The sequence below is a fragment of the Polypterus senegalus genome, chromosome 4, assembly GCF_016835505.1.
Source record: "Polypterus senegalus isolate Bchr_013 chromosome 4, ASM1683550v1, whole genome shotgun sequence".
In the NCBI taxonomy this organism is placed as follows: domain Eukaryota; kingdom Metazoa; phylum Chordata; class Cladistia; order Polypteriformes; family Polypteridae; genus Polypterus; species Polypterus senegalus.
The window spans coordinates 33,651,257-33,674,945 of NC_053157.1; the positions used below are offsets into that span (position 1 = coordinate 33,651,257).

Sequence of the window (23,689 nt, forward strand, 5' to 3'; positions counted from 1 at the left end):
TAACATTCACAGAATGCTGTTGAAGCTACTAAAGTAAATGGTGCAACTACCAAGGTAAATTAGTTGTAATAATATGATACATTCAGATTTTCAAAAAACACTTCAGTAACAAGCATGATGACAGTAGATAGTTCCGCTGCTGCCTTACAAACAGTGTTCACTTTGAGTCTGCATATACTTTTCCCAAAACTGCAATTTTCCTCCCACATACCCAAAGATGTGTAGATTAGGTTAACTGGCAGCTCCAAGGTAATCTAGGTGTGCTTTTGTGATCCCTATGATGGACTACCACTCTGTACAGGGTTGTTACCCATCTTGCACCTAGTGACAAGCTCCAGTGCTGGCAACCCTTATATGTATTAAGTAGTTCTGAGAATGTATGTATACGTAATATATAGAGAGAATAACAGACTTCTACTTACATTTACACAGTGATGATTGAGCTCTGAAGACCTGTGTCCAGAGGACTTTGTAACATTTTGCTCTTTAATCTCAGCATGTTTTTCATTCAACAGACAGTCTGCAACTGAATTCATTTGTTGTAATTGTAATAATTGCTGTAATGACTGGGTCTGTTCTGCTTAATCAGAATAAGAGTCTTTCATAGACTGTTACATCAGAAGAATGATGAGTTACAACAAGTTCTCTTAGTGAAGTATATCATTTATTATTAAAATAAAGATAGAAAGCACTGTGTGTATATCACAGTCCTATTATTTATTGAGCTGATATTTATGTTGATTTTACCTTTCATTATTTATGTTTGCCAATGTGCCGGACTGAGGCATAGAGTGCAGGAAAGGTTGTAGGCAGGGTGCCTTCTTGCCTTGCCTTTTTCTTTCTTGGCTCTTTACTACAGAGGCTCAAACACCACTGAGTAAAGTGTTAGTGTATAGTCCTCCATGTGAAGTCTCTGTCTATTCTTTACATGAGTTAGCAGCTAAGAATTGTGGCTCGCAAAACCTTCAACCTTACATTAATTTATTAATGAACATTATCCTCACCCCCTACACAGCTATTACACATTTTATGCACTTCGTCATCAGTGGTTACTGTGGACTACCAGTAAAATGAAATTATTATAGCATTCATATTTTTAAACTTTCAATCTTTTTGTCTACACTTTTTAACTATATCGCATGTTAAATCTTGCAATCATTGCCCTTTTAAAATAATGGCACATTGTTCTATTTTTATTACAAGTTTTATCATGTTTTTTAACATGCAAATCTTTTAATTAGCAAATATTGTCCAAATAATGACTTTGCGATACTGATGTGTTACAACACACAGATTTTACAGTACAAAAGAAACTACTGCTTATGAAAACAATGCGTTCATAGTCCAGGTTGGGTAAATTTCCACTCACTAGCTAAAGTCTCTCACATACTGTATGTGGTGTGCACTGTCTAGGATTGTCTAGTTTGGTATTATCTGTGGCTAATCCTGCTTTTGGATTGGTTAGCACAGTTCTGAAAGTAGTAACGCAAAGCTTGTGTACTCTAAAATATTTTCTGTCAAAGGCCACAATGATGATGTAGTGTACATTTCAGTCAACACTTTCAAAGGTAATGTGCCACATAAGGGAATGAGAGAAAAGAGAAAAAGAGACCTGTGATAAGAGAAGTAAAGAGATAATGAGAGAAAAAAAGTCAGACTAGCAAGAAAGTTGTTGATGCTATACTCAATAATCACCTTTTTACACCTCCTCAGATCTACTCAGTATTCAATCTGTGGAAAACACTACAAATCAAGACACTTGGAGATCTTTACAAAGACAACATATTTGCATCTTATGAACAAATACACTCTGAATTTAACATTCCAGCTACACAGTTTTTTCCTATACAAAAATTTAAAATGTGTTAAAAAAAACCACCCAGCTTTCCACATCTTAGATACTTTCAGTATCTATCCCATAGGCTACCTTGACAACTCAGACAGCATTTCAACAATATCTAAAAATATTTCAAAGGGATTCTAGGGAATAGTGGGAATGAAACCTTAGAATTGGCATCTCAAAAAAGGAGTGGAACTCAGCCATACATTGAATACACTCCAGATCTATATGTGCCAAGCATTTCATAATTCAACTGAACGTCTTTCATCCATCATATTTATTTGGTTTAAAATGGTCTAAAAAGTAACCAGGGCAAGACTCAACCTTCGAGTGCTGCCATCTAGCATCTAACATAATTTTGGACAAAAATCTTCACATACTTTTCATTTACTCTTGGCATCACATTCTCTCCTAATCCATTAACAGTGGTATTTCGTATAAACCCGGATAGAATTAAAATGCATAGGGACAGGGTTATTATAATCGCCTATACCACACTACTAGAACTCAGACTTAGCTTGCTGAATTGGAAGAATTCCAATCTATCTCCTATAAGTCAATGGGTAATTGATATACTATATTTTCAAAAATTAGGAAAAAAATAAAATTCTTTCTTAAAGGATATGTGCAAAACTTTTAAAAACCTGGCAAAAAGCATTAAAGTCACTTTAGAATAAGAATGCTAGGTGTATGATTGACTCTGTTTTGCTATTAAATGTATTTTTAAAAAGTTTCATCTTCTTTACACCTTTTGTCACTCTGTTCTTTCTCTTAGGTGGGGGTTTAATCTTGTTTTTCTTTTTTCCCTTTGTATTTCTATTTTTCATTTGCTTTCTCTGCATTGATCTTGAAGTAAATAGTTGTATCTTTTACATTATTGTTATATTTGTTTGATTGAGTAACACACCATTCTAATGCTTTGCTTTCGAAAATAAAATATTAAAATAAAAAAGAATAGCTAGAAAGCCAGGCATAACCAATAAACAAAATAAGAATTGCTAACCAGAGTCAAAATAAAAAAAAGACCTTCGCCTTAATTTGTTTTGAAGTGCGCCAAACTAACAGTAATGAATGTTTCTTTTTTCTATTCAGCTGAATATTTCAATGCTAGGATATCAGGTGTAGCACATCACTTACGTAAGTAAAGCTGGAGTGATGACCATCCGGCTTTGTCGGATGTGTTAAAACAGTATGGCCACTGCTACGAAAAATGAGTGTGAAACTGCTGTATAACAACAACAACAACAACATTTATTTATATAGCACATTTTCATACAAACAGTAGCTCAAAGTGCTTTACATAATAAAAAAATAGAAAAATAAAAGACACAATAAGAAAGAAAAATAAGTCAACATTAATTAACATCGAATAAGAGTAAGGTCCAATGGCCAGGGGGGACATAAAAAACAAAACAAAAACTCCAGACAGCTGGAGAAAAAAATAAAATCTGTAGGGATTCGAGACCATTAGACCGCCCAGTCCCCTCTGGGCATTCTACCTAACATAAGTGAAACAGTCCTCTTTGGATTTAGGGTTCTCACGGAAGGACTAATAGTGCTAATAACTAATGAGCAATCACCAAGAAACAAAATGCTTATAATGAAGCCTACAAAGAATAAGAAACTCATAATCAGTTGTCACACATGCGTGCATGAGAGGCAGTCTAAGGGCTTAACTGAGGGTAAGATGCAGAGTCAGGGGTTGATGACCTGCACTAATGATTTTTCTCCCTCTTCCACAGACCTCCAGAAGGGAAAACCAACTATGACTCCACCCACTTCCTCTGCCAGACCACGCCCTCCTGCAGACCTCACTTCCGGGTTAAATCCCACCTCTTTCTGTCCAGCACTTATGAAGCCAGAGCACTCTACTCACCAATTCAACTCTCGTTTATGACTCAGTCTTTAATGATTACTCACTTTAATTCTTGTGATTACAACAATATACTGCACAGGGTGAACCCCCAAAAACCTTCTTTGTGCTTTTGTCTTTTTACACGGTATATACAATGCAAATGTCCATCAACCTTTGCATTTTACTGTGTTTCTGTAAAAGCACGTTGTGTACACACATAACCTTACAAGCTATATTGCAAAAAAACACTACAATCTGTTGTACAATACACATCAAATTTATTTTGACAGTAAAGTAATTTTTTTTTTTTTTCCCCATAGTGAAACAATTCAAAATTCACATAAAATTGTGAACAAGGAAAAAGCCAGGAATGTGGCCATTGATATTTCTAAGCAAATATTGTAGCAGAGGCAAAAGTGTAGCCCTGCACAGTTATTTTATGTGTGCATTCTCAATGTACTTGGAAACTCCAAGCAACCAATTGCTCCAATAACTGCTGAAATTTTAGAATGAAACATAAGAAGTGTTACTATTGTAAAATGTTAAAGCAAATCTTTACATATAATACACTACTATAGTTGTTTGTTTGTCTGTCCAGGATTTTAAATCACCTGCAGCTCTCAAACCGTTTGACCTCTTGACCTGAAATTTGGTACACATATACTACGTGACCTCTACTATCCGCTTTCAGGGTGATGATTGACCTCCAAGGTTATTCCTCTTTTTATTTTTATTTTATTGTATTGTACAATCAACTCTCAGCAGAGGCCAGGAGGGTGGCCGTGTGGCACATGTGTACGGGCACTGTTCTCGTCCCTCCACCTTCGCTATCACTTCTCCTACCTCTTCATGTTAAATCATTCTAGAAGCAGATTGAAGACTTAGGTGCCAGCCTAAGTGAAAAATGAAGAAAAATGTACTAAGTAATTGCAACACAAACACTGATCAGTTTTAATGTGAAAAGATGCTGAGAAAAGAAGAGAAGAAGCGGGCCGCTAGGGTGGATGAAACAAGAGCTGCTAAGGAAGCATCAAGTGCATCAACCTCTGAGAAAATGAATGCAAAACGTACAGAGAAAGTGTACGAAAACTATGAACTCTCAAGTCCAGTGAATTCACTGGACGTTATCGTGCAGTGCGCCGTTACTGGTATACATTATAATTATGGTCTCAGGAAGTAAGCAGCCTTTCTTCAACCCCTTGTTACAATGGTTTTGTCAACCAGAGTGACATGTAGCCTATCATTCTTGTTTCTAAAAGAAATTATAGATCACATACACATAAATTGAATACACTGAGAGTAATGAGCGCCTGTGTGTGTGTTTTTTATTGTTTATAGAGGATGGTGTTCTCGGCCATGTAGGTTTTCAAATGATTAAGCATATTTCCTCAGCCACAGCTCTTAATGATTTTCAAACACAAGCTTTGGCAGGCCATGTATGGTTTCTTTGTATTTTGCACACTTCAGTCATAGGGTCACTTCAAAGCAATGTGTTAGCTATAAAAAGGATACAGCATTTAATTTTCACGGTCATCCAACTTTTATTTGCCAGAATTGAGTATTATCCTCTTTTGTGTTTTAAAACAGGGAAGCTTAGCCAGAACTAAAGGTAGATTTTAAAATGTACAGAGCCAGGATGCATGTAAATGACTTGGACGTCACCCTAGTTTATTAATATGGAACACTTAATTAAAAAAGTGCAAAGTCAATAAAACAGGAAGAAGTAAAATTACTGCACATTAAAAATAATAATAATAATAATAAAACAATCAAATCACAAAATAAACTTGGATGTTTTATTTCTAAAGATGTGATACTTGACTTGGAATAAAAAACAGAATGACAAATTGTATCTCATGTCTTTGTTCATAACTAGACAGGAAAAACAAAACACATTCATTCACTTTTCTTTTCACTTTGCCCAGTTTGAGGTCTTGGGGAGTTGGCATTTATCCCAGAAGCAACTGACACAAAGTAGGACTCAGCCCAAGATGGGACAGCAGTCCACCGTAGGGCGCATACAAACACAGTAATTTACACCAGTCACATGGCCTGGCTGTATGTCTTTGGACTATAAAGTGGAGTCCCTGGAGGAAGTCATACAAATACAGGGATAGTTGGCACACTTGGCACAAAAGTTATCCCAATGAGAAACTGAAATGGGGCCAAAAACTGTGATGTCATAATGCCGCTTACTTCATTAGCACTAAACATTTCCTTCACTCCTCTAAGAAAGAATTTGTTATTTTGGAAAAAAAACTTTATATATATAATGTTTGTTTCAGTATTGGGTATTCTATTTCTTTACATGACAAAAGTGTTGAGCTTGTGCCCTTGTTCCACGGAAGTGACAGTTGTGATGCCTTAAGGCCCTTCAGATAACAGTAACGCTAGCAATTCACACAGTTCACTTTTGTCTGTTTGCTTCATAGCTGGTTTTACTCTAAAGTATAGAATGAACCAAGGAGGGCATATGGGGCAATCCTAGCCTTGGTTATAATGGGGCCAGAATTTGTGATGTCCCTTTGTGAGGATTTAACTGGAGGGGGGATGAAAGAGAATTTGATGTATCAGCTTGCTACAGTGCAGCAAGATCACCGTACCAGACAGCTGGGATGTTACCCACCCAGGCTAAGGAAGTTACTTAGCTCAGCTGCTTAGGTCAATTTTGCAGTCCAATGTATGACAGCATTAAGAGCATGAGTGATATGTTTTATCCAAACCAAACAAATTGATGAACTGTAGCATGCACAAGGAAAGATTGCTGTTTTAATTGCCTCAAGGTCTCAATGTGTCAGTTGTTGGATGTCATTTACCATGTGTGGTGAATTTCAGAGGGTGTGAAGTTGTGTTTAACATGCAAACATGCTAAAGTGCTTGAATGGCATCTAGTCTATGGCTGGCCTAAGAACACAAAGGCTGTGTGTGGCCCCAAGTAAAGGATGACCTATTGCCACTAAGAAGATTCTGACCTTGATCAGAAAGGTGTTAGAAGTGACAATTTCCATACCAAAGCAGATGAGAGTTTAATGGTGTTTGATATATGTGGCTGTGTTGCTGTGCAGTGATGACTGCTGATTAGGTACTGAAGAGGAAATACAACATTGGAGAAGTCAGTATTTTGCTACAGATTACTTCATTAAAGAATGGCCATTTGGGACTTGCTGTTTTATCTTGACAGCAAGAGGCACAGCATAGGACACAATTACTGGCATTATCTCAGCCATTCACCAAATCATACTATACACATACACATTCTGTAAACCAAAAAAAACTGGCTGGTGAAGATTAGCCTTTACAGATGATGTGTGCACATGGACATTTGGAATATAAGAGGAATACAGCTAGAAACAAACCCATATGAACATGTCAATGTATTCCAATTGACAATTAAATGTCCGAATTCCAGTAGGGCCTTATGGACTTTGTAGTCTTTACGTACGGCCCTGCTGGATACCGTGGGGGCCACTGGGAGTCGCTGTAGGAGGGCCCGTGGACTCGTATGTGCCCTATACCCCGGAAGTGCGTCACAATCCCAGGACAGGAAGAGACGGCGTGCTTCCGGGGTGAAGATATGGATTGTTGACCCTGACCCGGAAGGAATAAGGACTTGTGGACTGTTGGGCAGGAACACCTCCGGGTCAGGGGATATAAAAGGACACAGAGGAAACCCAGACGCTGAGCTGAGCTGGGAGGTAGAAGGGCGAAGTGTCTGGGTGAGGAGGACTGATTATTGTGATTGTGCTTAATAGTTTATTTATGATATGAATAGTGTGTAGTAGAGGGTGCTTGGTGCACATAAAAGACAATAAAAGAAGACTAATTTATCTTCGCTTAGAGTCCAGTGTGATACCTGAGGGTTCAAGAGGTGGATCAGAGCCTCACTGTCACAACTGTTAGAAAACATCATTTTAGTGTCAGCTTTTCAAAGTTAACCTCAGGTTCATTATTTAATATAAATGGTGAAAATGAAACAATCACTGGACATAAAAAACAGCATTCTAGCTTTAGATGCATGACTTTGTGGTAGTATGTTTCACAGTTTCATAATAATTTGTGTGAAATGAGCCTGTCACAAATCAAGCAGACCCACTCTGATCTAGAGAAGAATTCTGAGTAGTTGGTTTTCAAATGAAACTAACAAGCACATGAGGTGTGATTTAAACATTTTCAGACATTTCTTATAGTGCTGGGCCTTGAAGATGTTTTGATTTGAGTACTCTATAAATTCATTTACTGGGAAGAATATTTATGGTCATTAAATTATTGAACCAACAACGCATTTCAAACTTAGTGAGACGAGTGAGAATGAATTTCAATAAGTTTCCATATCCAATCAAGCTGTTATGGTTTTATGGATGTTTTCTGAAGTAAGTGACACTACATATATTTTAATTACAAAAAAAAATGATATTTATATTAATTTAAACTCCTTTGGGTTTTGTCTTCTTTTACCAGCTTTGTTTCTATATATCTAATAGGTTGCAGGTTCTCTTTTCCCAATACATTTAGCTTCATTAAATTAATATTGTTTTCAGACTCTCCAAAGAAATGAATATTTTAAGCTAACAGTTGTGATAAATACACCACAAATATTAGATTTGTGGCAGATGGCCGGGACATCCCTTCGCTGTATATTCAGGGGGAGCAGCCCTGGACTGTGCAATACCTCCCCCTGGATGCTGGATGTGGGACCCTACAGGGCTGCACCCAACTCCAATTCCCATGGAGCCCTGCGGGAAACCGAGGCACCACTCCAACCCAGGGGGGCGGCCATCTAGCGTCCGGTGGGAGGTATTGCACAGTCCAGGGCTGCTCCCCATGAATATAGAGCGAAGGAGCGTCCCAGCAAGGGGTCCGCCACAGATTATACTACAATTATGAACTCCGGAAGGTGCTCTACAATAATGCAGGATTACCCAGGTCCAAAACAGAACAGCCAGCTATTTTATGATTTTGCTTATTGCAAAGGACAATGGAATTCCAACCCCTTTTTCTCTTCTCTTTTGAATTAGTGAGATCTTCTGTTTACATGAATTGTGTTACACTGAGCCAAATTTAACAGATCTCTTTATCTTTAAATAGATATGTGCTTATGAATGTAAATATTGTAATATTGTTATTGTTACAGTCTTCGATGAAGAGCACTATGTGAAAAAACAAGAATGTGTGCTCTAAAATATGAATGGATACCTTTTATGTCCATATTTAAGTTGGTCTTTATGCTGTCCCAGCATTCCAAAATGCCTCGCTCAAAGCATACTGATTTCATATAAATCAATATGTATATGTTTGAGTTTAGAACTTCATTATGTATATTGGAGCCCTGAGTTCCAACCACCTCATGTTCAAGTAGCTATCTCCTTTGGTACTATGTTTTTTCCCTGTCCTCCCAAACAGGCACTAATTTTCCCTAAATGAGTGACTGAAGTTGTAGGTTAGCATGCCATGAGGTGACTGGGCCGGAAAAGGGCCTAAATTGTATTTGGTTAACCAGGGAGGCAGAAACCATTATGTTCCTCAGTTCGCACACACTCTACATATCTTACTTTTGCCAGGTGCTGGTCCTCCTGTAATGCTGATTGTTTCAACCCTGTTGAACCATATTTGAAGGAATTGTCAAGCTCATGCAAAGTTCTATACAGGTAAACTGAATTCCCAGTCAAAGAAAAAAGTAAAATCAAGACCAGAAACAGAACCAACATTATTTGACGCTTGAACACAAGTGTCTTAAGGAGTCTTTCCTTTATTTTCATAAAGTTCAACAGCTGTTGTAATTCACTATATTTTTGCTTAGCACTCTGAGTGCAAGCTCTTAGAGTGCTGTAACATGTTCATGGGTAATATACAAATTAAAACGTGCTGAGTTACAGCCAGTATTTTTCTTTTCCTGGCTTATATGTATTTTCTGCTTTATGGCTGTTTTATTCATTCCGAATTAGTGCTTTCATGTTTTTGTGTTTTTTTCTGTTAGATTTATTGTTTGTTAATGATACACTGTCTATTTAAATGGGCTGCTATTTTTGTACTTTGTGGGTAGAGCTCTAGAAGGCAGGGCCACCCTGACATTACTGCTGTTAGGTCCTCAGTCTGGCTTTATAAATGTAACAGTAGTGGAGCATTGAGTTTGTATTGTAGTTAAAGTCAGTATTGTTATGTTTGGGGGGTTGGGAGGGGCGCTTATTACTAGTTCCTTCATTTTCCTTCTTATTTCTTGGATCTTCCTTTGGATTTGTTTGCCTTTGGATTTCTTTGTAGATTCACAGATCTTATATGAAATATGTAATATCAAAGGAATTGCGTCTAATTTAAGCCACCTCAGACCACTCCAAAGTGAAGGTTTTTTTTTAGTAGGTCATATTGCAGAGATGAATAAACACTTTACTGATGCTTTATAATTGTTACGAAGACCCAAAGAAGCCTTTGTTAAGGTTTTGCTACATAATAGTGAATGATTAATAGATTCATTTTTGCAGTACTTAAACTAAAGTGTTACCTGGGCATAATATGGCCATTACAAAATCATACCTTACATCATGTGTAGATCACATGGCTTGTAACAAACAGCATCCTAATAATGCAAAGCTCTGAAACAGTGGTGCCCATGAAACCAAACAGTCTTAATAATGACAAAATAATCTCAACATAAAAACAATAGGAAAAAAGGAAGACTCTCTCTTAAAGTAGTAACAAGTTCCTGACAGCAAGCTAATATTAACATTAAAATGTTAATGCATTTCAGACAGTTCTATTGACTAAAAGAGAAGGGAGCAAATAGAGACACCTCACTCTTAAAAGAAATAAACCTTTTTTTACTTCTTCTGAAAGTAAGCTTCATAGCATATTATTTTTCTGGCAAACATACTCTACTGTGTGCATAAAGCAGAAGGAAAGGCCTGCTCCATCATGACATGCTACAGTGGTGGCAGCATGAATTGCCTCCAGTCACCTAATCAGTATTTGTCTTGGTTAAAATATATCATACAAAATCAATTACCCTTTCTGCTATTTCATTTCCCTGGTGTTGATCACTACTTTATGACACCAAATTCTTCTGAAGAGGATGAAAGCACTTGATATTTCTCATTTGTGACTCCTTAGAATTGAACTGAAAATGTTCCAGCTGAGCATGCGACTGATTGATACAACCCTACACATCCAAGCGCTGAAATATGTTTCAAATCAGGTTCTTACAAAAGTCCTTGCTACATTACCACTTATGTTTGAATGCAAAAAATATGTAGTTAAGGAAACTGATTAAGCAAGCATTTTGTGCTTGTGTATTAATTAATCAAAATCTGCTAATACTGCATATTGAGGGATGTACAGAAAACATGATAATACAGTGACCCTTGCCTAGCAAGCCAGTCAGTGGGTTCACTTTGTTGGGAGGTTTTCTTTTCTTGCTTTAATTATGACTAAAGTAGCATGTGCAAAAGCATTTTACAGAGAGATGAAGTCAGGCTAGTAAACAGCATATGTGGTAAGGCTACTTAACATTTAATTAAATGCTTGAAATATGCCAAGGAGAGGGTTGTGTAAAATATTCCTCTGTATTACACTAATGATCCCTCAGCTCATCCATTAACATTAAAGGCCATATTCAAGAATCCAACTTAAGTACTAAAACAGGAGTAACTGCATTAATGTTTATTTTAGTTCATGAATATTGCTGACTGAAAGCATTGTGACATTTAATATATGTGTTTTATATGCCAGTATTATTCCCTCAAGCAAAGCAACAGTAAGAGAAAAGCAGAATATTGTAACTAGAATGTTGTTCTCCTAATCCTATTATGTCACTTTAGAATGGATGCTCTCGTACGTATTTCTTGTAAATAAATTGACAGGCAGAGTGGCTGAGTGGTACTGAATTGTTTCCACTTATGACTGTGTGAAAATGACTAAACTGCCTAACCTGCCTGTGCATAAAAAATGTATGCAAACAATTGTAATGAATACTAACCTTAGTAAGACGACCAGGATAAAGGCTTTGGCCAAATATTCAATAAATAATAATAATTATATCCATGAATTCACACTAATTTAATTTGTTTAATGATATTGGTCCTATCCAGTGTTGAACAGTGTTATTAGGAGACTTTCATCCATCCATCCATTTTCCAACCCGCTGAATCCGAACACAGGGTCACAGGGATCTGCTGGAGCCAATCCCAGCCAACACAGGGCACAAGGCAGGAACCAATCCAGGGCAGGGTGCTAACCCACCACAGGACAGAAACAAACACACCCACACACCAAGCACATACTAGGGCCAATTTAGAATCGCCAATCCACCTAACCGGCATGTCTTTGGACTGTGGGAGGAAACCAGAGCGACCGGAGGAAACCCATGCAGACACGGGGAGAACATGCAAACTCCACGCACGGAGGACCCACGAAACGAACCCGGGTCTCCTAACTGCGAGGCAGCAGTGCTACCACTGCACCAGGAGACTTTTATATTATTTAAAATATACTGCAGTCTAACTGGTTAATAACTGTAGGCAACTGCATAATGAGCGTACAAAAGAAAATTTGCCAACATTTACAGCATCTTCAAATAAAGTAAGAAACTACTTACAGCTACAGGTCCTGTTTGGCCATCTCCAGAGGTGCTCTCTGTGGCACTGGGTACTTTTGCATTGGTCTCTAAAAGCTGTGTCTCCAAGTCCTTCATTTGAGCTTTGACCATATTTTGTTCCCACCCGATTTGAACTAGTCTGAAACACACAGGGAGCAGAGTAATGACTGCAATATGAGGCACCACAGGAAAAGCGACCAGTAAACTTCTGTCTTCAAATTTAATGATAAGAAAGAATTTCTGTTGTAACAAAGACCGATGAAAGAAAGTTTCATACCAAGTTAACATTTAGAAAATAAAGATACTTGCATCAAATTAAACCCTATTTTATATGTAAAATAATTGTTACCAAAAAGTCTGAAAAAGGACAAGGAAATGAAAAAAAGATTATAGCTTGTGCTATAGCCAATTCTTGTATATTCAAAAGCACTGAATCAATTTCTGAACAACTACAACAATCTAAATAGGCCAACAGTGTATTGTTTGAAAAGTTTTGTAGATTGCATCAATAATCTTGTTACCAAATTTAGACATTCCAGAAAACTTGTCAGAATAAAAAAATGACAGCAGCAGAAATATGTAAGTCCAACTACAACAGAATTATTTAATTTGTATAGTGAATTATGTACTCAAGTACACTGGAGGAAATTAGAGGGAGGTGAATTCAAGAGAATATGCAAAAAATACTTCTTTACATACAGAACCATTTGAATCTACAATATAGTAACCTGTCATGTGGTTGAAGGAGACACCGTGACAGCTTCTTTATCAGTTACCCAACCCAACAAGTTGTGATTGTAATTTTTCAAACTTCTAATCATCTTATAATCGCCTGGATACCCATCTAATATACTGTAGTAGAAGTTTCTTCATGAACATGAAAACATTTTCTACTCGGCTTCAAACATTAGGTAAGAACAAAATGAGGATTATTGGAATGGTGGCAAAGACTTTTGGTTTGAAAGCACATGTTCACAGAATTCAAATTCCATCATTGGCACATTAACACAATAGATCTATAGAAAGTCTCCTGTCATGAATGAAACAGACTTTGGGATTCTTCTCACTATGAAAGGTGCTAAATTAAAACAAAAATGCCTGATTCATTGAGATTCACAAATGTACTATTTGTGGGCTCTATTTTAATTCGATTTACTCTATTTACTATCCCAAAGTTGGCAACAAATGAAAAGATTATATGAAAGATGGCCTGACTGGCTAGTAATTTTTAGTATATGCTCAAACTTTTAAGTAATCGGCCCTTATGATATGCTATTAGCTTCTTAATTTTCATCCTTCTAGTGTTTGTTACCCTGAATGTGCTTATAAAATGGCTCAGCAGACACCTCAGCAGATCCTTAATGAATGCCCTGTAAAATAGTACCCATTAAAAAGCCAGTATTCTAAACTTTGCAGAATCTCAAACTAAGACCATTTCAACTGCCATTCTGATGTTTATGTTACCTAAGATATGGCAGAAGAATAAATTGACACCAACAGTGAGCTCACCCTGTACTGTCTCTAGCCCATCTGCTTTTATTTTGAAATTAGAATATACACAGCCTGAAAAATACACAGATGATCTAATTTTTTAATATATAATATAATATCCTTACATATATTTTTAACAATGTTGTAAACTTACTTACACAGTATATAACTATTTTTTTGTAAAGCGTAGATGTTAAATATTAGATTTTCTGTCTGTATTCACAAAGTTATTAATACAGGCAATTTTATTAGTAACCTCACTCCTACTTTCATATTGGCAACCAGGCTTCATGGCCAATAACAGTAGAGAAAAAGATGTAAGACACGATGCGTGCAAGTCAGGGGTGTGGCTAGTATTCTACTAGGTGCGCCACCAGTCTTGTTCACCCTACCATTGTAGAGTAGAGTTCCCCATGCATTTGTTGCATATCTTTATTGTTTTGCTTTAAAAAAATCAAGTTTTGTGTTGCAACAATGCCCCCAAAGCATACTACAAATCCTTCAGGCTCTAAGCATGCAAAGTTGATGATGTGGCTTAGTGAGAAAATAAAGGTTTTAGATAAATTTTGTACCAGAATGTTGACAGCCGCTTTTGACCACAAGTTTGGTGTTAATGAATTGATGGATTATTATATCTGCAAAAACAAAGAAAGTAGAGACTGGGTTGAGCCATTAAAGATGCTGATCTCATCATTGATCACAGCCTCAAAGTTAAATGTCAACTCGCCTCTGCTACTTTCCAATACTCTGAGGCCTTCAAGGATGTCAAGCGGCATACAAAGGAAAGGTAAGTGATGGATTTTTTCAAGCTGGTGCATCCTTCACGATCTCCACTTCCATCTGCCAGCCATGAGGTAAGAAGTGTTGGAAATGATATCAAAACCTAACCCGTCTCTGGATTTTCCAAAAGTAGTGACCAAGTTTTTTTTTTTGTTTTTTTTTGAGATGTTGGCACAAAAGGTCACAGAATTCCAAGAAATTCCAAACATGAAAAAATGTTCTGCATGTTACCAATTTTGTTTTGTATACTGCATTTGTGAACTGCAATTAAATCTGAGGAAATTCCAAAGGTCTCTAGTCTTCAGTATTATATTTCTATGTGCAACCTGTGGTCATTTTATTCTATTAAATAATTTGTTTTTATTTATCTGGACCTTTTTGCTTCTTTGGGTTTGGGGACAACCTCTCTTTATATTGTATATGTTATATTCATATTTTATATTTATATTTAAATATATATGCAAAATACAAATATATATTGCAGTTATTCTGTTGGTATTTCCAAATTACATGTTTAAACTTAATGCTATTTTTAGTAAACTAGGCTTTTAATTGGAAATGGGCTATATGACATTTATTGAAGTAAATTAAAATGAATATTCTGTACAGGTGACATGATGTTACAATACTTAGGAATTATGCTTTCAGTTCCAGAGTCTCGAATCTTATAACACCATGACCAAAACTACATTCAACACCAATTCAACACAATGAAACATAATTTACTCATTAAACGACAGTCAGTTATACTTGCTCATATCAAGGTCACCAATAAGCTTAATCTGCTTTTCTTTAGAGACTAAAGGGGAAGCCTGAATGTCTACCTGGAGAAAAACACCCAAGCAAACACTGAGGCAATGTGCAAACTCTCAAACACAGACAGTCAGTCACCAGGCTAAGGTACAAAGCATGCATTGTTAAGTTCTTTCTTTCTTTTTATCACATAGGTATCATTTTATATGAACAATTTAGAAACAAATTGCCCAAAACTGTTCTATAATGACAAACCTTTACTATCAATGTTTCTGTTTTTGCTTGAAGACTGTGACCCTTTCACACATATTTATACAGGTCTTCTATTGTGATTTAATGATGACGGATAGCAGAGCAAGCAGAGTTTGAAACCCTAAAGGATAACTGTGATGCTGGGACACTGCACTAACCAACCTGTTTCAGATGTTATAATCTCCAAGAAAATACTCAGCAAACATAGAAGGAGAGGACATGAAATGCACATGTTAGTGTTCTTATTGTTAAATCACATTATGTCAAATGGATTAGCTTTGCATCTGTTATCAGCTTACACCACAGAGCACAGTTTAAAAATGTTTAAACTGATGCATACACCCCATAAGGGCTTGTCTAAGCAAAAAGCAGGACAAAAGATGCTTCAGCAAAACACACTTTACTCTTGCTGGTGCCGCCTCCATTGTCCCTTGTCATTTCAGCAGTTTTGTGCACTGCAAGGATGCGAAGTCCACATTAATCACTTCACTTGACTCGGACAAAGAAGTTTTATTGCCAGATTACAATACTTTGTTTGACAAAATTCAAATGTGTGTTCTACGGACAACTGAATACGAGAAAGAGATCAACTCAGAGCTTACAGTTTTTCATTCTTATGCAACAGACATTAATTAAAAAAAGAAGACCTCTGCATTAGAATTTTAAAAGTTCTTGTCTGCACTGTGGCCTTTTTTCCCAGGACATCATTGCCACTGTCAGGCTCCAACATTAAGCTTCAAATCTGAATCGTTTTATTAAGTAAATAATGAAGACAAGGACATTACACACCAAAAAGCCTCCAATGATAATCCATGAAGCTTCATTTAAATGCACTTTCAGCAGAAAATGATATTACCAACCAGCCACTAGAGGGAGTTATACAATAGCATACAGCAATACAGTCAAAACCAGAGGAGGAAAAAGGAGATCCTTACTTGCCTGTTCTGAACAAAATTGCTAAACTGGCTTTAACAGGAAAGACACTGTACCCCTGCACTTTAATTTAAAAAAAAAATTCTTCATCAGTAAGAATGCTTATAGGTGGGGTGGTCATTCATTATTTTCTTATGTTAATTTTTTTTCTTTGTTGACTCTTTCACATAAAGAAAAGAAAATCAAAATTATAAAACCAAAGAAAAATATATTTCCAATGATATGTCCATAAAAATAAACTGATTAAACCTTAGATAAAACTGAAAAGTTCAATCAAACCAAAAATCAAGCAAAAATAAACATTTTAGATAAATACTAAAGTATGACAATATATAGCAAGAAATAACAAACAATAAAGGAATTGTTTAATTAAATATGTGAGAACTCATGTACTATGGTTGATGATTTCTGTGGTGTCTACAAATTCCTGGTCATTGTGGCAGTCAGCAATCCCTTTTGGCCAGACTGCAGGCTTTTACATTTCTCTGGTTTCATGTATGTTCACTCATTATTTGGGTTAAACACCGACTACAAAAAATCAATCCATTTTCTAAACCGCTTATTCAATTACAAGGTTCCAGGATGAGGAAGGAATATGAAGAAATGTAAAAAAATGACTAATAGCGTTAACAGTCACACGTAGCATCCAGCAGAGGGTCAAAGGTCACATGTTTATGAAATTGCAGAAAGACTCTGCCTGTCATTCGGGCATTCAAGCCACGTTGGCATTATCAGCAGCACACTTATTTTCCTGCTACATTCCGAGCACAAAGCTGTTACGTTAACATAAACAGGCAATGCCGGTGCAGAAAGGCTGAACAGGGAACACTTTGAAATAAATTAACATCTGTTAGCCACCGTCTTTAGAATAACAAGCTTGATCGTATGTATACTTCTAAATTTGTTTCAATTTTTCATTAAACACTGCACGCTGAAGTAGGTTATGTATTCTCGCTGCCTATGCTAATGACATCTTCAGCTCTTTCTGAACATAAAGAGCATGGTTAATCGCTCCAGTTAATAGCATTAAAAGGTAGGCTTACCTATCAATGTAGGCTTTAGAAGGGCATTAGAACTAAGGATTTATTAATCCAAAAGAAAAACAAAAACAAAATGCATTACCACATTTTTAAAACCAAGCCTATACAGTATAAAGGGATTAAACATTAGGGAGGAAGAAAAAACCTGTAATAGGTTTAAGAAAAAAATTAATGCCGTATCAGTGTTTGCCAAGGCAATTCTTAATACAGTACATAGATCACGACATTGAGTAAATGCACCGTTCACTTGTAATATCACCTTAGGATTTTATTTGTAATTTGAATGCTTGTTTCTGCCCTTTGGAGTAAAATAGTGATGCATTACAGGAAAATCTTTAACATTTAAGCTTACATTATATTATGCAATTCCTATTTTTAGTACTGTGCTAATGTGAAAACATTACACATTTTGGGAGGAGTAATGCTTCCACTCATGAAGTCATTTAGAGTGAAGTAAAATGTAACAAAAGGCTGTCTTCAAAACAATCATCATATTAGCAGCCTTATAGACATTTCAAGTTCTAGTTAAAGTTTATTGACACATGTCAGAGTACAAGGACATCACAATGGTACAGTTGCTATCTTTCATCTCACCCCAGTATCCCTGTATTGGATTAAGCAAGTCTGAGTATGCATATCATTCATTCATTCATTCATTTATTTTAAGAGATGTGGATTTCATATTTTAACTGTGATTATTTAATAAATCAAATGTAGCATTTTGTAGGTATGAATCCTATGCATGTATTATACTTGTAATCAACTAAATCCAAATAACACACCAGAATATTCTGGTATTCTAAAATCCACATACAATGTATATTAAGCAAATAACATCTATTTTAATACATTAACAAGTATGTTACAGTTTCTAAAGTTTCTTTAACTAAATCCAGATTTCAGTCTCCAAGGTCAATTGGATCATGGTACAAGCAGTAACAGTAATTAGCACACATTTTATATATACATGAGAACTAACCACTGTGCTGCCATACCACTCAAAAATGTAAATACAATGCAAAATTTATTAGAAACCTGTACTTCAGAGGAAATTAAAAACCACACAACATATTATTAAAGTAGCATAATACCAGGAAGTGCTAACAAAATAAAAGTTAAACTACTTAGGATTTCATTCATTTTTACCTGCATAGAATGCAATAAAGTAGTCAGGTTTAAAATAACATATTGTAAGAATATTTTACACAGAAAAAATGACTTTTCCCTTGTGTATTTTTATAAACTGATGTAAGGGAAAAACTATAAAAATATAAAATTGTTAAGTGCTTGAACCTGTGCCTGCCTATTTTACTAGGTCAACCTGACATCTTTCGTACCGGCACATTAAAATTAACAGATGAGATCAAAGACCTCTAGATAATGTTAAGCTGTACGGGTGTTCAAAAGAATATATATTTATGAATATGTAAATGAACCTCCTCTATTTTAGACTCTTGTATTGTCAGTTTAGTCAGTTTGGCCATAGAGAACTCAACTGTTAACATGGTGGGGCTCCACCAGTCTAGTGTAATAAAGGGCACCCATCTTTGAGTTTATCTGTAACAGTGAGTCACTTTCCTTATCTTTGAATGCATATTTTATGGCTGTTGAACCCAATATCCTGGTTCGGTCCATTATTTTTTCACTTTGTTTAGAGTTGCTGACTCATTGATTTGGAGAAGTTGCTTCTATTTTAGACACAGCTACTTTCCAATCAGATTTTGTGTATATGTGTTTTTTTAAACAAAACTGTTGCTTTCCTACATCACAACAACATGCATGCTAGGTTAGTTGGTGCCATTAGACTGGCCTGGAATATGCATACCATGAGATCAGCTGCCATCTTATCCGGGAAGTGTTAGTGTTCCACTAGAGTATATGAGACTATGGCTAGATGGGTGATTAACTATCAATTTTTTACTTTGTTGATTTTGAATTACTTTATCTTTATCATATCTTAATTGATAGTGTCATGCTCCTTTACAACTCCTGTACACTGGCTTTTGTTCATTCTGAGGAGTTTGCATGTTCTCCCCGCATTTTTGCATGGGTTTTTCTGTAGGCCCCCTTTCTACCAAATCCCAAAAACATGTCCTTTAGGTACACTGTATACTATACATTTATCTCTCAAAAAGTAACTTATGTGCGAGTGTGTGAATATGCTCTGAGATTAACTGGAATCAGAACTCCCAATTATTTGCTCCTGCATTGTGCTTGATGATATCAGGATAAGCTATGCCTCATGTCATCCAAAAGTGCATAAGCATGCTTGGAAATAGTTGGCTGGATCTTCATTTACTTTTTCTTTTTAGTAATCACAGTGTACAGAACATTGAGTGTCTAGTTTGTGTTTTTGGTTTTGAGTTATTATCACTGCATATCATCCTTCTACTAATTTATTTAGTTAACAGCTCAGAATGAAAGTGATAGTAAACTGCATACAAACAGTGACTGGGACAGGGCTGAACCCTGATCCACTGAATTTAATTGAATAATGCTCTTTAATATTATTATTTGTAGAAACCTCACAAACCAGTAAAGTACATTGAACATGCATTTTGTACAACTTATGTATATCCGGTGCTACAGCCTAGATGTTACGTTGCTTGCCTAGAAACAAATGGGTTGTTGCATTCACACTGGCATGAAATGACATCAAAGAGGACCTGAACACTATAGATATATTCTCTTTATGTAGCAGTTGTATTAGTGCTGTCATGTTTACATAATATAGTGGAAATTCTTACTTGCAGGTCCAACCAACATGGCCACTTTCTGGTACCATGATGAACAAGTATGATTCAGAGAGATCTACCTCCCAGGCGTATGTCAAGTTAAGTGCATAAAATCTGTTGATTACAGTGCAAATGGACCAATAATAAGACTTTCAGGCAATGATTTATATTTTTTCTGCCTAAATTGATCATTTTCACAAACCAGTATGCAGTTCTCAGAGTGTTATTGTTGCATCATGTATCCCAGATTGATGCTCAACAAGCCCAGGCCCAGTAGTCGGTGCTGCTTGTCTTCTTCTTCCTGTTATGGTGTTCTTTGTCATGTCATCATCTTCTGCGATTTGCTTTAAGCTCAGTAAATGTTAATGATCTTCTTTTTATTTCTGCTGCACAATTTTGTTTACCTATCACTTTGCAATAAGAAACCGATGAGCGAGAATCTCTTTGCCTCAAATTTTATCAGGTCATAAATTTAAATCAAGGCCATGATCAATGTTGTAGCTACAGTTGTTTGAGAGTAATCACATGATAGATGAATAGACCTTAGCATTTTACTTATATAGAAAGATTAACATAGTTTAGCCTAAAGAAAATTCCATGCAGCTATCTTCCATTGTAGTGTACAATCCAAGGATGGTTCTTATCCTGCATTCACTACTGCATAGATTAAACTGCTACTGTTGCAACTCTTGAATAAGTAGCTGTAGAAATGGATGGATGGCTGGATGGATGCATGGAGAGAGGAATGGACGGATAATCCCATTCAATGCTGTAGCTTCTCCTTTCAGTGGGTGCAAAGCAAAGAACCAACAATGAATGAGTAACTGAGTTGCCAGTGTGTCACCAGGCCTACTTACCCTACCCATAAACCTGAATTAACAAACACTGGGGTAATATAGGGATTACAGTTAACCTAATATGCATACCTTTAAGGTAAGGACGATTACCAGAATACCTGAATTAAACCCATTTACACATTTGGTGAAAATACAAAACCCATTCAGATAGTGAGACCGGAACTTAAAACTAGTCACAGCCCTACTGTGATGCCCAAATATAAGCAATGCTGAACAGCTTAAAATAATAAAAGAACAAATGCCAGACAACAAAATACAATTTTTATCATATCAAGGCATTTAACATGTATACCTTAATTTATTCAGCAATTTTCTAAACTTGTTCATGTCCACTTTGTGATCATTGGGAGCAGAAACCTTTTTGGAAAGTATCAAGTTGAGCTAAGCAAAAACATTCAATTATATGACATATGTATTCATCCCAAGACAAAAAAAAAACCAACTCAGACATGAACTTAAATACATGTTTTGGGATAATGCAGGGAAGAAAATCCAGTTCAGGACTAGTACCTTTGCTCATATGGAGCCACTTCACCTAATGCAGAACTTTGGTATGTAGAGAAAGCTCACATGGAGGATGTGCAAAATCCAGACAAGAAGTACCTGGCCTAGGGAATCAAACTAAATCCTAAAAATTGAGAGACAAATGTAGTAACAACTGTGCCACCATGTAGACCTACCGTATATACTTGCAGATAAGTTCTCCCACAAATAAGTCGGGACTTGATTTTACTGTATGATTTCTGGTATTTTATAATATCGGTCGTATAAATTGAATGCGGAAAACTCACACTATTGGTCCAAGAGATTATGATATGCTAACGCCCACCTGAGAGAGTAATCACGGAGCACACTGCCTTTTGTTTTCTTTGTGGGTGTGGCAATGCGCTGTATCACCAGGTGCTCCTAACCGCTCTCTCTCCCTCTCTCTCTATTGTGCCTACGTGACCACACGGTAACACCTGAACTATTCCGAAGCAATGTTTGCACTGTTCTGTGTTTTTTTGTATCTCACACTCTCATACAGCTTTATCGTAAGAGCATCCTTTATCTACAATGGAGTGTCTGATCAGAAGAAAATATGAAGCTGGTTTTAAATCAAACGTCGTTGAAGTAGCGAAAGAAATTGGTAACTGCGCTGCTGCAACAGCATTCAATGTGTCTGAGAAACTTATGCAAAATTGGAGGAGGTAAGAGATGTAAAAAAAATATATATATATATATATATACAATATATACAGTATATATATTTAAGTGTTGCATTTTTGAACAAGTGTATAAGTCAGGGTCTGATTTTATGATTGATTTTTTGGGTTTCAAGACCTGACTTATATGTGAGTATATGCAGTAACTGCATTTCATTTTGTAATTTAAAATTTGCATTTGAAAATTTAGTAAGGTATCCAAGAAGAAAGTGGTGAGCTAGATTTTTCTATCACACTAATCTATTTGTTTCATCTTATTAGGTTACTTGATTATTCCAAATTGCTCTGAGTTTAAGTATGACTGAAGGAATGGGGTCTGTCCAAGCCTAATTCGTACTTTTCATCCAATGCTACTGGGGTACGATTCAGCCTCCAGCAACCCTGAATTCAAAGAAGTGACTTTGAGATACAATGTGACATGATTTGATATGATATGTGCTGTACTGGCACACTATATACCTTATGTCCAATACTGGTGGAATTAAGCTCCCTGTGACCATGAGATGTATTTAGCAGGTCTGAAGATGTTATGTTATTTTGTATTTTATATCCTATAGCACTGAGGCATTCGAACTTAATGGTGATGCACCCATCCTTCCTGCTTTTCTGCACTTAGAAGTCCCTAATTTCTAAATTTATGATTACGCAGCAGCCTATGTCAATACCTCTCTTTGAAGAGACTGATCAGGTTAATAATGAAGGCACCATAAAAGCAAAAATTAAATTGCACAATCCCCAAACAAAATAATTAATAAATGTTATCTGTTTGCCCTGGACAGGTAATGTGAATTAATCTTGTAGAAGTTATTTGGATAAAGGCCTGCTTTAATTCTACTAAATCTTTTATGTCTTCAGAGATAACACAAGCATCCGTCTGCTACTGAGATGTGTCAGTGAAATAAAAAGCAGCTTGGATCATCCATTAAAAGAAATCGCATTCAGGGCTTTTGCCAGGATTTGGGGGTTAGTGCATCTGCCGGATGCACCCCAAGTTGAAAAGCTGAGTGAGATCAGTTAATCTGCGGCTTTGGCTTTGGCAGTTATCAGCGAAGATTAATCTTATTCTTAAAGAGCTAACATGACACACGGTGGACTGCTGCCCTGTGTTTGGTGGTTTGTGAGAATGTGCTCCCGTCATGAAGTGTGCTGAAAAGAAGTGTGCTGGGGACAAAGAGGGGCAAAGAGAGGCATCAGAGGTTGATCTTACTAACTGGAGGTTATAATAAACACTAGAACAAAGGAAAAATACAGATATACAATGCAGATCCTTGACACATAAAATGTCCCTACTAAAAGGTGTTTGTCCAGATTCTTCATGGTTATGCCAAGTAACTATAATGGAAATACAAGAAACAGAAAGCATT

At 36.4% G+C, this 23,689-nt stretch overlaps 1 protein-coding gene across 3 annotated transcripts in view; it reads right to left on the reverse strand.

The window, feature by feature from the left end:
- LOC120527244 (cingulin-like protein 1) overlaps positions 1-23,689 on the reverse strand; it is a 220,442-nt gene that overhangs the window by 51,635 nt on the left and 145,118 nt on the right. For all 3 annotated transcript variants that reach the window (XM_039750435.1, XM_039750433.1, XM_039750434.1), the window contains one exon: positions 12,280-12,418. In XM_039750435.1, coding sequence (XP_039606369.1) covers positions 12,280-12,390 — 111 coding nt within the window. In that variant the 5' untranslated portion in view covers positions 12,391-12,418. The remainder of the gene's footprint in view (positions 1-12,279; positions 12,419-23,689) is intronic.